The 14744-nt window shown below is 38.0% G+C and overlaps 4 protein-coding genes across 4 annotated transcripts in view; 3 read left to right on the plus strand and 1 right to left on the minus strand.

Annotated features, from left to right (window-relative positions):
- Positions 1–312: 312 nt before the first annotated feature.
- LOC127410957 (histone H2A-like) lies at positions 313–808 on the plus strand. Its single transcript, XM_051646248.1, has one exon. The coding sequence runs from the start codon at positions 330–332 to the stop codon at positions 711–713; it is 384 nt and encodes a 127-aa protein (XP_051502208.1). The 5' UTR covers positions 313–329; the 3' UTR covers positions 714–808.
- A 551-nt stretch (positions 809–1359) lies between these two features.
- LOC127410916 (histone H3-like) lies at positions 1360–1911 on the plus strand. The gene has a single exon (XM_051646165.1). The coding sequence runs from the start codon at positions 1383–1385 to the stop codon at positions 1791–1793; it is 411 nt and encodes a 136-aa protein (XP_051502125.1). The 5' UTR covers positions 1360–1382; the 3' UTR covers positions 1794–1911.
- A 1048-nt stretch (positions 1912–2959) lies between these two features.
- LOC127411049 (histone H2B-like) overlaps positions 2960–14744 on the plus strand; it is an 83299-nt gene continuing 71514 nt past the window's right edge. The window contains exon 1 of the mRNA XM_051646387.1: positions 2960–3343. Coding sequence (XP_051502347.1) covers positions 2973–3343 — 371 coding nt within the window. The 5' untranslated portion in view covers positions 2960–2972. The remainder of the gene's footprint in view (positions 3344–14744) is intronic.
- On the minus strand, positions 9497–9905 carry LOC127411086 (histone H2B-like). The gene has a single exon (XM_051646459.1). The coding sequence runs from the start codon at positions 9890–9892 to the stop codon at positions 9518–9520; it is 375 nt and encodes a 124-aa protein (XP_051502419.1). The 5' UTR covers positions 9893–9905; the 3' UTR covers positions 9497–9517.

Here is a 14744-nt window from a genome sequence, read left to right on the forward strand (position 1 = left end):
AAACTTTTGGCCCCCAGTGTATATTTTTACATTTTTGTAAAAATCTTTGTTAATTTTAGCTGATAAAAATACAATTGTTCATTGTTAGTTCATGTTAACTAATGTTGTTAATTAATGTTAACTAACTGAACTAAACTCCCTCTTGAGCACATTCATCAACAGAGAGAGAGGGAGTGGTTTGGAGTTTGGAGGGAAGAGCAGTGATTGGTTAGAATGTTTTCAGTCTCTAGCCAATAGGCGTCTGACAGACTCTTATAAATTCTGTAAACGGGAACATGACGGCGCATTATTTCACTCTGTAATATTACAGTTTGAACTAAATATCGAAAATGAGCGGCAGAGGTAAAACCGGCGGTAAAGCTCGTGCAAAGGCTAAAACTCGTTCATCCAGGGCAGGACTGCAGTTCCCCGTCGGTCGTGTACACAGACTGCTCCGCAAAGGAAACTACGCAGAGCGCGTTGGTGCCGGTGCTCCTGTTTATCTGGCCGCTGTGCTCGAGTATCTCACCGCTGAAATCCTGGAGTTGGCCGGAAACGCCGCTCGGGACAACAAGAAGACTCGTATCATTCCCCGTCACCTGCAGCTGGCAGTGCGGAACGATGAAGAGTTGAACAAACTCTTGGGTGGAGTGACCATCGCTCAGGGTGGTGTGCTGCCCAACATCCAGGCTGTGCTGCTGCCCAAGAAGACCGAGAAACCCGCCAAGAAATAAACGGACTAAAGTCTGATTCACTGAAACACAAAGGCTCTTTTAAGAGCCACACACTTCAACTATAAGAGAGTGATGATATTTTACATTAATATGAAACAGTGTGGATTAAAATGAGTATCGTAACGCTACACAAGGAAAGACGTCTATCATTTGTACCTCGGGGAAAGCAAATAAACACCGTATCAACATCAGAATACAGATGACATGAAATAGATTTAGATGTGGAATAATATCAACCCAAAACTATTACAGATTCGGGGTCCAAATAAAAAACAAAATGCATAAAATGAGCAGCATACGTTTAAAATGTATATATAATTCATACAAAACAGTGTAATAATGAATATAATTATATATGTGCATACATATACATGAGATATTCTATGTAATCTCAGTTTATTTAACATGCAACATACAGTATAATCTAAAATACAGATGAGATGAACTGAACTAAAGATCTTGAGCGGGAAACTGTCGCCGCTTGTTTGAAAACACGAGCCGCACAGTCATTGGTCAACTGTCACACGTAGACGTCACTATCAGCCAATCACAAGCCTCTGAACCCTCCCCCCACTGAACTCATGGTCACACAAGGCTTTAAAGAGCAGCAGCAGCAGCAGAACATTCAGTTACATTTTCTGTGAAGAACGGAGAAGAAACGTTGAAGTCATGGCAAGAACTAAACAGACCGCTCGTAAATCCACCGGTGGAAAAGCCCCGAGGAAGCAGCTCGCTACTAAAGCCGCCCGTAAGAGCGCTCCAGCCACCGGTGGAGTCAAGAAGCCTCATCGTTACAGGCCCGGTACCGTGGCTCTGAGAGAGATCCGCCGTTATCAGAAGTCCACTGAGCTGCTGATTCGCAAACTGCCTTTCCAGCGTCTGGTGAGAGAAATCGCTCAGGATTTCAAGACGGATCTGCGCTTCCAGAGTTCCGCTGTCATGGCCCTGCAGGAGTCCAGCGAGGCTTATTTGGTCGGTCTGTTTGAGGACACCAACTTGTGTGCCATCCACGCCAAGAGGGTCACCATCATGCCCAAAGACATTCAGCTGGCCCGCCGGATTCGAGGAGAACGCGCTTAAATCCACAGTGACGTCATCCACATCAACCCCAAAGGCTCTTTTAAGAGCCACTTCAATCACACTGAACGAGATCATTTCCTGTTTTTATTATTAGTGGTTTATAAGGAGATTTACTGTAGTGTTCATTTACTGTTTCTGTCAGGTTCTGTTAGGCAGCTGTAAAATAGAGTGACCGCAATAATGGAACTAATAGGTAATATTTAGAAATATCACACTTTTTTTTTTTTTTTTTTTTTTTTCAAATGGAGAATGTGGTTAATAAATTAAGTGGTTGGTGTTTTTTAAGATGACCACACAATCTACACTCCCATGAAGTCCAATCACAAAACATTTAGTTGTTTACATGTTCCTTTTCAGTGTCCATTAGTGTGTTATTCTTCCCCCATTTTACAAATAGTTATTTGGACTTTGACCTGAAACTAATTCTCATTAAATAATAATCTGATAAATTCGAGTGGATCTTTGATCTTTGGAGTTTGTGTTTTTGTAAAATAAAGTTAATGGAAAATAAATGCATATTTTCTCCCTGAACAAACATGAATTACCCAAATAAAATTCTGTTAGATACAAACGTGGTTTCACATTATTTTAAACACATAATTATATTGTTTGTAATGAAGTGTGTCCGTGATAATACAGTTCATATAAATGTATTTCTCACCAAAGCGATTCAAGAGATGAAAAATACAAATAGATCAGAATATTATCAAATGCAGGACAGTATAAAATATAGAAAATTAGATTAAAACAAAGTGTTAAAATAGTTTATGGTGTTTAACGTGTATTTATGGTTATAAACCACAGTATTACTCGTAGAAAAATATTGAAATCCTTTATGAACAATTATTTCTTAAGAACTGTTTATTTTCTCATTATATTATTACAAAATAAAATAAAAATGCGCGGGAGAACTAAAGAAAGGAAATGTAATCGTGTGGGGGATGGAAACTTTCAAACATGAGGCGAGAGGCGGGACTTTCATTTGGAAGTCTTTGATTGGCTCTTTCCGGCCCGTCAAACTTACAACTGTCCAATGAAATCATTTAATGGGTTTGACCAATGAAAATACGCAATCAGAGGACACGGCTCATCTCCTCACAGAATTAGCATAGAGGAGGGAATAAATACTTGTATGAGCGGATGAAGAATCATTATCGTGAGTTTGTTCTTCAGATCATCATGCCTGAACCAGCTAAATCCGCACCGAAGAAAGGATCCAAGAAGGCCGTCACAAAGACCGCCGGTAAGGGAGGAAAGAAGCGCAGGAAGTCCAGGAAGGAGAGTTACGCTATCTACGTGTATAAAGTCCTGAAACAGGTTCATCCTGACACCGGTATCTCTTCCAAGGCGATGGGAATCATGAACTCTTTCGTCAACGACATCTTCGAGCGCATCGGCGGTGAAGCGTCTCGTCTCGCTCACTACAACAAGCGCTCCACCATCACATCGAGAGAGATCCAGACCGCCGTGCGTCTGCTGCTGCCCGGTGAACTGGCCAAACACGCCGTGTCTGAGGGCACAAAGGCCGTCACCAAATACACCAGCTCCAAGTAAAATAACGTCCTGTTTCTCAACCAACCCAAAGGCTCTTTTAAGAGCCACACATCTTCTCGTTTAAAGAGTTTATAAATTCTACAAATTAGGAGAACGATATACAACGTTGTTTATAGTCCGAAAAATTAATCTGAACACAAAACGTGTGAAGTATTTTAAGAGAAATAAAACCGAAACTGTTAGTCACGGGTGAATCTATTATGGTTTGGGGTCGTATGGCTGTTAGTGGTACAATAAATATCGTAGAAGATTTCTGCCAAATGTGTGATTATTTCAGACTGAAAGATATCCAAACTTTTGCACCTGCCCCATTTATTTGTATTTATTTTTTGTTTTTTATTTGTTAATTTCATTTTTTGGTAAACTATCCATATAAACACAAGACTCAAGTTTCTTGTTCTAATGTGAAATTGTGTAAACACTTTTCTTTAATCTGTTTAGAGTCATTAGAAGCTTAACAATAAAATTAAAAAAGGAAAATATAGATCACGTACATATTACTGTCTATTTAGCATCTTCTTTCATAAAACATTTAGATTATTTCATGTCTGTTTATCTCAAACTATGTGTAGCTAAAAGTGGATAAACTTTAGTACCACTAGCAAACACTAAATAAATGCTGTACAGAATCAATATGCAAATAGCACTTAAATCCTAATACAAGCCACAAAAATAGGTTGATTTGCTATTCTGGATGAATCTCATGGTTTGAGCTTTGCCTGTGTATGATCATGACTGGAAGATATTCAGAGCCGGAGTCTTAACGTACTATATTCATGTTTATATTATGTTATTCAATTAAACATTTAAAACTGAAATATTACTTGGTTTGATGAAGATAAAAAAAAAAAAAAAAATACTTCTATTTCCATATTTTGAATGAATGATTTTTACACTTATAGTGCTTTTCTGACACAACACTGGAATTGCTGTTACATAGAGAACATAACAATTATCTCAACCACCACTGGTTACCAGTATATTTTAATATGATTATTCAAGTGTTTTATCTACTTTTAATGTTTGTATTATACTACACATACCAATTTAAGAGGTGAAACTGGTGGTATGGCTGACACGAGTTCCATGGAAGACTTTATTATTATTACACTCTAAAAAATGCTGGGTTTTCAAAATAAAAAAAACTGGGTTGTTTTTAGCCCATCCGCTGTTTTCAATGGACACAACCGGTGTAGACAGACTGTCAGCATCAAAAACGATTACGACAACCAGGACATTTGAAATATTAATGAATATAAATGTTTTTGATCGGGTCCAGTAGTGTTTTTAACTATTAAAACTACTGTTATTAAACTCTGTGCACTGTTCAAAGGCCACACGTGTAGGCTTCACAGCTCTGGCTGGGGATGCCAAATCGTGTCTTGTGTTTGATAGAGAAGATCTTTCTTCAGCGGTATTTCCCATGGAGGCCCATCCAGTATTTCTACCATCTCCAGAAACCAGGACTGACTGGACCATTTCGACGCAATTAACATACATTTTTCCATGTCCACTCAGACTTTGCTGAAGACAGAATAAAGGAGGTGCACTGGGGGAAACACATACTTACGTTTTGCTGGCCATACGTGGGCCAGCGCATCCTGGCAACTTATATACGCCACTAATGTTGTGTTGTACGAACGAATCAGAATGTGGTGATTCACAATGTCAGAATGAAAAGCTATCAAATCTAGTAAGACAGCCAGTAGCTCTAGGCGGTTTACATGTCACAACAACATGTCACAACAACATGTTGTTGATCTTCAGCTTGCTTTTCAAAAGCTACAAGTCTCATTGTATGATCTTAAGCTGGTACTTAATGCTAAGAAAACCAAATTTATGATCTTTTCTAGAGCCCACTCCCAGACCTCAGATATTGTTGCCATTTATACTTCAGGAGGGGACTCAATTGAAAAAGTACCATCTTATAAGTACTTTGGTATCTGGGTGGATGATAGACTCTCTTTTAGAGTACATACTGAACACCTAGTGAAGAAGCTGAAGGTAAGGGTGGGTTTTTATTATCGAAATAGGGCCTGCTTTAATATAGCAGCTAGGAAAAATCTTGTACAGGCTACATTCTTAAGTGTTCTAGATTATGGAGATATTATTTACATGCATGCTGCTTCCTCTGTACTTCGCCGTCTAGACTCTGTGTATCATTGTTCTCTTCATTTTATAAGCAATTTATTGTCTAGTACACATCATTGTGTACTTTATAATTTGGTCTCTTGGCCTCCATTAAGATACAGCATCACTGGTATTTTTTTTTTTTTATTATTTATTTATAAAGCCATACAGGGAAAACTACCTCTTTATTTGTGCAATCTTTTGTCACTCATCAATAGCTGTTATGATTCTCTATTCTCTGTTATGACTCTAGATGGCTACTCTACAGTGTACCCAGGATTTGCCCTGATCTTGGTAAAACAGCTTTTTCTTATTTTGCGCCTTGGTCATGGAATTCCCTCCAGAACACATTAATCTTAATCACTTTGTTACCTTGGGTGAATTCAAATCTTTGATAAAAAAAATTGTATGACTGAAGAGTGCAATTGCTATGCATAAGCTGGATTCTGTAATTGTAGTTCATTGTTTTCATTAATGTGTCTTATTCTTGTCTGATGTCTGTTTTTGTTGTGTTGATCTTATAACTTTTTTACCTTGTTTGGTGTGCTTACTTGGCCAGGTCTCCCTCGAAAAAGAGATTTTATCTCAAGGGACTTCTTGGTTAAATGAAGGTTAATAATGTCATGCCCATTTCGCACCTGTCCAGGTGTCGAAAGTCGGCGTCCATCACGCACCGTCTCATATGTAACCGACCTAATGGTATGACGGCGGACACTGCCACCAAAAAACCCAGCATTCTCTGAAATGACTCAGTTGTAATGTTTTTCCAGTTTGAACTGAGACAGACACAGAAGAATTATCTGTATGCGCTCAATCATTAGGTATGCACACATGCTCACAGAGTCGAGATGAACTCCTAAAAAGGAGATTTACTTGCTGGGAAAAGTGATCTTCGCCCAGTTGACATTAGACCAGACTTTCCATATGGCAAAGCAGCAAGTCTCTGTTTTCACCCGGTAGTGCCTTTGATTAGCTAGTAATAACTAATCACCGAGGTAATTCAAATATTTTAAATATATTTTAAGCTTTTAAAGCTGTGTTCTTGTTGTGGGCCTATATGAATTCACTTTTTGGTATATGCATTGATATACCAGCTGTTTTATTTATTTTTTTATCACATGAAGTATTAGTTTACAGCAGTCCTCTTGAGCTCTCATAGCAGCCACTGTTTCATCTTGTTGTGTGAATGTCTTTAATTGCTTTATAATTTTACAGTTATACTGTGTAAATCATGTGTTTAAAGTCTTCATGATTTCATGGTGAACTCTGGGCAGTTTAAATGCATTTTATTTTTGTATATTAAAATTACAAATAAAATTAACCTATAAAAATAGTTTCAATAAATTTAAATTCTTATTTTCATAATTATCAGCTTTCAGCAGAGAAGTAAATCCCGCTGAGTCTCTCGCGAGAAATTAATCACGTTCTCTCACACGATTGGTTGTGCGCTGCAAACGTCACTCATTCATGTGCATGAGTGCGTAATCTAATCTTGTGTTTTGTGTGAAATATCCCTTTAACTTAAGGGATTCTCTGCAACTGGATCAAGTTCTTTGCTCTTGAAGTTCAAGTTATATTTGCATACATCTAAATTTGAAGAGAACTTGCAAGTAGACAGTCATCCAGTAGAAAAAAAGTCTTGTTGTCATGTTTATTCTGTTGATTCATGTTTTTCATGTCTTTTATTTTGAAAAGATTAGTTCCTGGTTCATGTCATGTGGTTCCCTTGTCATGTGATTTAATGTTTCCTTCCATGTTCATGTCTTCATTGGTTTATTGTTTGATTATCTTGTTATCAGTTCTGTCTGTTCATTGGTTCCCGCATCTCTGTTTTACCCCATGTCCATGTATTTAAGCCCTCATGTTTACTATTGTCCTTTGTGGAGAAGTCAACATGCCAGGGGAGGAAGTGCAGAAGGGGCTGGTGATAATTAAATGCAAGGATGAGAATCAGAAAACAAAGATTATGAAACTGAAGACATTAACAGGTGGAAGGGTTGTTTGTTATGAAAAAAGAGGAGTTATCAGTGGAGTTCTCCTTAATGTGTCGATGCATGACATTAAAGGAAATGTGGTGGGGGAAAGGTTATCTCAGCCAGAAGATTGATGGCATGCCGAAACAAGGAAAGATGTGACAGCTTATCCGTAATGATACATTTTGATGGACCCACCCTACCTTCAAGTGTGAGGTTATGCTTCATTAACTACCAAGTAAGGGAGTATGTACCTCCACCCTTATGATGTTTTAAATGTCAACGTATGGGTCATACTGCATCTATATGCAAAGGGAAGATCCATTGTGCGAAATGTGGAGGGGAACATGAGTACGGAAAATGTGATGAGGGAGCTGAAATGAAATGCTGTAATTGTGGTGGAGGGCACAGTACTGCATATATAGGATGTCCAGTACAGCAGCAAGAGTGAGAAATTCAAAAGATTAAAACATCCCAGAATTTAACCTATGCTTAAGCCATCCGTAGAGTTAAGGGTGATACTGGATTGACAGCAATGAAATAATTTGGTCAAAGAGACAAGGTAAATGAACCAAGCAACCGAGTAGCTCTACCAAGTGTAGAACCAGTGGACATTCTGACAGTGAAGAAACTTGATTTTGTGGCTTTCATTTGTGCAGTAATCAATGGTACAGCGTAAGCTGAAAGGAAATAAGATAAATTGAAAATACTATTTGGATGTGCAAACAGGTTTCTTAAACTGTCTGGAGTATCCGCAGAACAGGTACATGCGTTGCTTACGTCTGACGAGGGAAGTAGTGATGGAAATAAGTATACAATGAATGATGCTTCACAGAGCACTGTTACATAGCATTATAATGTCCGGATGTAATATATGTACAAAAAACATGGTTATGTCAAGCAATAAGTTTTAAAGTGCCTGGCTATGAGGTAGTAAGGAAAGACAGAAAAAAAGAGGAGGATGTGCTATCTTTATTAAAGAGAACTTGATATATAGAAAGTTACATAGTGAAAGTGAAATTGAGAGCTTAAATATAGAAGTAATGATGTTACAGGATAAAATTAAGATTGTTAATTTGTATAATCCATGTAAGTTAAGTATGGAAATTTTAAAGAAGGCTACTGGAGAAATATCAAATAAAATTATATGTGGTGACTTTAATTCCCATAATAGCCTATGGGGTAGCAAAAATATAATGGGGAAATAATAGAAGAATTTATGGAAGTTTACTCTCTAGTATGTTTGAATAATGGAAAGACCACAAGAATGGATATAATAAAAGGAAGTGAATCATGTTTGGATCTAACTTTGGTATCAGCAGTTAAAGAAAATCTCGAGGCAGTTTTAGATTATCAAAGGAAAAAAGCAATTGTAAGAAAGTAATTAAAGATGCAAAAAGGAAAACATGGGAAAAAAAATTGGAAAGGAAACCGTAATGGATACGGTATGGTGAATGATGAATGGAATTAACTGCTTGAAGATACAGTAGCTATTACCAATAAGGAGAAAGCAGAGTTATTAGCTCAAAGTTTCGCTAAAATCCACAGTATTGAAAATCTAGGTGATTTTTATTGTACTTTTAGCAGAGTGTATTGGTTATGTTGTAATGTTAAATTTATTTTCTCAGTGTTTGAAGGAAGGAAGGTCAGCATTACTTCAGTTTATTACTGGTAGACATAGTTAAATAGTATAATTGCAGTAAGATTTAAAATGATACAATTATGTTCTTGTATCACAACGTAATGTTGTTTAAATGACACTGCAAACCTGCCAAACAGCACTAGTAAGATGAATTTCGACATTGGCCTAAATAAAGCCTTTTAGTGTTCAGCATTTTTGGTTATTCATTAGACCTTTAATTTAATAAAGAACACGCAAGAGCATAATAGCGTTCAAATTCAGTTATATTATTCTTAAAGCTTAATTTTCCCGTCACTAAACTACATTCGTGATCTCGCAAGACTAACTTTGCAGCATACAATCACCTTCTACAAGAAACTCTTTAAACGAGAAGATGTGTGGCTCTTAAAAGAGCCTTTGGGTTGGTTGAGAAACAGGATGTTATTTTACTTGGAGCTGGTGTATTTGGTGACGGCCTTTGTGCCCTCAGACACGGCGTGTTTGGCCAGTTCACCGGGCAGCAGCAGACGCACGGCGGTCTGGATCTCTCTCGATGTGATGGTGGAGCGCTTGTTGTAGTGAGCGAGACGAGACGCTTCACCGCCGATGCGCTCGAAGATGTCGTTGACGAAAGAGTTCATGATTCCCATCGCCTTGGAAGAGATCCCGGTGTCAGGATGAACCTGTTTCAGGACTTTATACACGTAGATAGCGTAACTCTCCTTCCTGGACTTCCTGCGCTTCTTTCCTCCCTTACCGGCGGTCTTTGTGACGGCCTTCTTGGATCCTTTCTTCGGTGCGGATTTAGCTGGTTCAGGCATGATGATCTGAAGAACAAACTCACAATAATGATTCTTCACCCGCTCATACAAGTATTTATTCCCTCCTCTATGCTAATTCTGTGAGGAGATGATGCGCGTCCTCTGATTGCGTATTTTCATTGGTCAAACCCATTAAATGATTTCATTGGACAGTTGTAAGTTTGACGGGCCGGAAAGAGCCAATCAAAGACTTCCAAATGAAAGTCCCGCCTCTCGCCTCATGTTTGAAAGTTTCCATCCTCCACACGATTACATTTCCTTTCTTTAGTTCTCCCGCGCATTTTCGTTTTTCTTATTTTCTAGTAAAAATAATGTAATATAATGAAAAAGAAAAGCTTCTCAAGAAACAATTGAGTTTTTTTTTCTTTTTCTGAAAATACGTGCGGTTCATAATACACACACACGCAAATATATATTATCTCAACCATTTAAAACACGTTTTGAATTATTTGCAACATCTCATTCTCTCTTTTTTTTCTACTGTTCTGTGTTTAGTACTATTCTGGTCTACTTGTTTTTATCTCATCTTTGCTAATTAAAAGTATCTGTGTTAAAAGTAAATCTGGATTGTTTTATTAAGGATACGCCCATAGAAATGTCATCTGTAATTCTGTATGTTTGAAAACCACATGAAACATGTATTCAACAACAAAACATTTAAGAATCCACGTTTATTCATAGAAAGACGATATCTTTATTCTTTATAAACTGCTGCAGCTACAGTTAGTTCGTACAGATCTCCAAAGAACAACTTCATAATATAATACAATATGTAACAATTAATCTAATGAAACAACTTCTATCGCTTTAACTCTCTTTATGTGAGATTGTGTGTGGCTCTTAAAAGAGCCGTTGGGTTTGTCGGGTTTCTCCTGAATAAAGTCGTTTATCCTCCGAATCCGTACAGAGTTCGTCCCTGTCGTTTCAGCGCGTACACAACGTCCATGGCAGTGACGGTCTTTCTCTTGGCGTGTTCAGTGTAGGTGACGGCATCACGGATAACGTTCTCCAGAAACACCTTCAACACACCGCGAGTCTCCTCGTAGATCAGACCGGAGATACGCTTGACACCGCCACGGCGAGCGAGACGACGGATTGCGGGTTTGGTGATTCCCTGGATGTTATCACGCAACACTTTGCGGTGACGCTTGGCGCCTCCTTTTCCGAGTCCTTTACCACCTTTACCTCTTCCAGACATGATAAGAGTTCAACTATCAACTGAATGCGAGAAACGAAACTGCTGGAGAGGACATTTACAGTTGCCTACAGGACCTAATAGAAACACAGCACTGAAGGAGGAGCCTAAAGCACGTCAAGTATTTTTCCTTCTCACAGTTCACAGCGCTGACGTAACAAAGATCAGATTCACTCGAATTTATTAGATTTTTTTTTTTTTTTTTAGTTTCAGGTCAATGGTCAAGTAAGCATTGGTAATTAGAATACAGTTACATTCAAAAAGTATTTTGATTACTGAAGAGATTACTTTGCATTTTATTGTCATTTGTTTCATTTAATATTTAGTCCTTTCAGATGGAAAACATTTATACATATAAATGATGCGATCCAAAGTGCATTTGACCAGCGGTGAAACACTTTCTTATGATGTGTGTTATTGTTTATAATCAGTAACGTTTGTGTCGCATTTAAGATGATGTCACGGCAGTAGAGGTGGCACAACTATGACGATCAGCCTATAATCCCACCCACGTTGAGGCGGCACTAAACTGCGGTGGAAAAGCAAACTCAGAAAAGTAAAACGAGCAGAGTCGAGTCGAGTCGAGTCGAACCGTAACTTGCAGTGGAAAAGTGCCATATGCTGATCCACCAATCAGAACGTTCATTTCAGACGCAATTGGATATTTGATAACCAATCATATTTTCCGTTTCAGGGGCGGGACATTTTCTGCATCTAATGCTAATGCACAAGCAACCCTGTGTTGTATTCCAGAAAGCGGGTTATGCGACATACCTGGGTAAGTTTACGGATAAGTTAATGGATAACCTCAGGTTTCGGTTCCAAAAAAGGAGGGAACTTTCAGGGTATGTTAGTAGCCATAGCAACTTACTCCTTGAACATAACCTGCTCCGGAGTAGGTTATGTTCCAGAGTTAGTTTATTTCAGGTAGATGTTAGTACGTTTCAGAGGCTGTCAGCGAATGCTTGCCCTTTTAATAGTGGCTATTATACTTTTAAAGCAATATTTCGGTAAACTGCAATCTTTACCTCACAAATCTTCTTTACTCCGGCATTTCCAGTCTCACACTACAGATTTGCATTCAAAAGTGAACAAACTATGTACATTGTGCTTTAACTTTTAATGGGAAGGTTTTAATACTGTAATATTTTTTTTTAACGCAGAACACACTGGAAAGTCCCCCACACTCTTCACTGTAAAGACAGGACTTAATGTATTTATATTTAGCCCTTCTAATAAATATTTTTTATTCAATAAATGTCATAGAATACAATTATTATAGCACCCACATTCTAGTTCCTTCAGTCAATGAATATTAATGTCATTCCATAGTAGACTTTTCATAGTATCAATATGTAGGTAATGTCTGCCAATTAAAAGCTTAAGCAATTAATCACTCGTTCTTCTTCTTCACTAACTATATAAAATGTGATAATTTCACAGACCACAGATATAGAAGTTAGAGATTTTATTTCTTATCACTCTAATTCATGTAGGCTACTGTACATATAAATGCACACATTTCCAGACTTGTTCATTGTACTGTTTTATTATCTGAAAATATAAATGAGAAATGCTGTCATTTAGTCACCCACAGTGCCCTCATTTAGCTGGTGGCCAGGTGATTCAATGAAAAGATGTATCTTTCTGATGCTCAGCCTCCTCTACTCCATCAGAAGCTGTACATGGTCCTTCTCTAAATTACATTTTTGTTCTGCCTTTCAATAGGGACCTTTTACAGCTTCCTATTAACAAGGAAGAGATGAGTTACTTTTCCCTAATGCTGAGATCATGAACATCTATGATGTATAGTCAGACACATGATCGTCAATTAAAACAACATAATTTCATTCTGTACCAAGCTGGTGGAGGCAGATGGACCCTACTGTACATGACAACACAACATGACAAGTTTTAATGCCACATCAAATGAGAAAAGAACACAATAGACATATAACTCCTATCACTGTCCACCACTGTTACAGCAGATCTTCATCTTATAATGCACATGAATAATCATGTGTGGCCTACTAAAAAAAAAACATTACATTAAATCTATGGAAAATGATGACAACTGTGGGAGATCCTACAATTGAAAGAGGGTCTATAAATACAATGAAACCATCAGCAACTGTGGGAAATTGAAGGTGATATGATTCTAAGTTTTTAGAAACCCCAACTGGGTACTCTCACCAGGTTAGTTAGCCTATATTATTATGCGTCACACAATATTCATCGTTCACACAGAACCCTTTATTTTTGGATTGTGCTAGAATCTGACATACCAGCATCTACCTTTTAGGAGATTGAGAAAATGCATAATTTGTGTGTTCAGATTTAGTGATTAAGGTTAGAAGTCATGTATACAAATAATTCCATGGATTGAACATTTGTTTATTCTTTCAACTTTCTGGCTTTAAATTACGTTACTTAAATGTTTTTCAGTTGTCTTAGTTAGTAAACTACTGTTGGTCTTATGTTACACCCTAAATGTGCAATTCATACCTGTAACCTGCAGGTAGCTGGATACGATGGATGTGTCAGAGTCTACTTCAAAGACCTTTCAGAATGCCCAAACACAGTGGTCAGACCCATGGATGGAGGACCACACCTGCTCCAAAGAGTCTACTGTCACATGTGGCATGACAGTTGCATCATCACCAGAGATGTCACAGCCTGTTGCTAATTGTACATTGCAAAATTATGCTGACTGCCTATTGTACACCGGGATTCCACTTCTGGAGTTTCACACACTTGTATCCTGCTTACAAGGCTTTACTTCTGCTTCATCTTCAATACCTGTTGTTGACCAAATTCTGATGACACTGATGAAACTAAGACAGAACTTTGTCATAGCTGATTTGGCAAGACGCTTTAAGAGGTCACACGGTCAGATCAGTAAAACACTGACATTTTGGATAGATGTTATGTATGAGCTTACCAAGGATCTTATACCATGGCTGCCCCGGGAAACAATAAAGGCCACTTTGCCACAGCCTTTTAAAGACAATTTCCAAATACTACTTGTGTGATAGACTGCACCGAAACTGTCTTGCAGAAAGCTACAAATCTAGACTCTAGAAGTGAATCTTACAGCCACTACTATGCCAGTAATACTCTGAAGTATCTAGTAGCAACTGCTCCATCTGGAATAGTGATGTTCATTTCAGAAGCTTATGGTGGCAAATGCAGTGACAGGTACATTACACAGAACTCTGGATTTTTGGACTATTTGCGTGCTGGAGATGAAGTGATGGCGGACCGTGGCTTCACCATTAGGGACCTGCTGGAGGAACGTAAGGTGAAGTTAGTCATGCCAGCGTTTACACGCAAGCAGTGCCAGCTGACTAATGAGGAAGTCACCAGAACACAACGGATTGCACATGCCCGCATCCATGTTGAGCGAACAATAAGGCATCTAAAGGTCTACAAGACCTTCTACACAAACTGTACCTATTAATCTGGTCCCAAAATTTGATAAAATTTTAAAAATATGTGCTGCTCTTGTAAATCTAAGAGGAGAGCTTATTTCAAGTAAATAAATACCCAACATCCAACACATTTAACATTACTCATTCAAATGAGCTGATGAGTTGAATCTGTTCAAACAGAAGCATGAATTTGCCATTAATACACTGTAATATATATATATATATA

Source organism: Myxocyprinus asiaticus, chromosome 2 (genome assembly GCF_019703515.2).
Source record: "Myxocyprinus asiaticus isolate MX2 ecotype Aquarium Trade chromosome 2, UBuf_Myxa_2, whole genome shotgun sequence".
Taxonomy (NCBI): Eukaryota; Metazoa; Chordata; class Actinopteri; order Cypriniformes; family Catostomidae; genus Myxocyprinus; species Myxocyprinus asiaticus.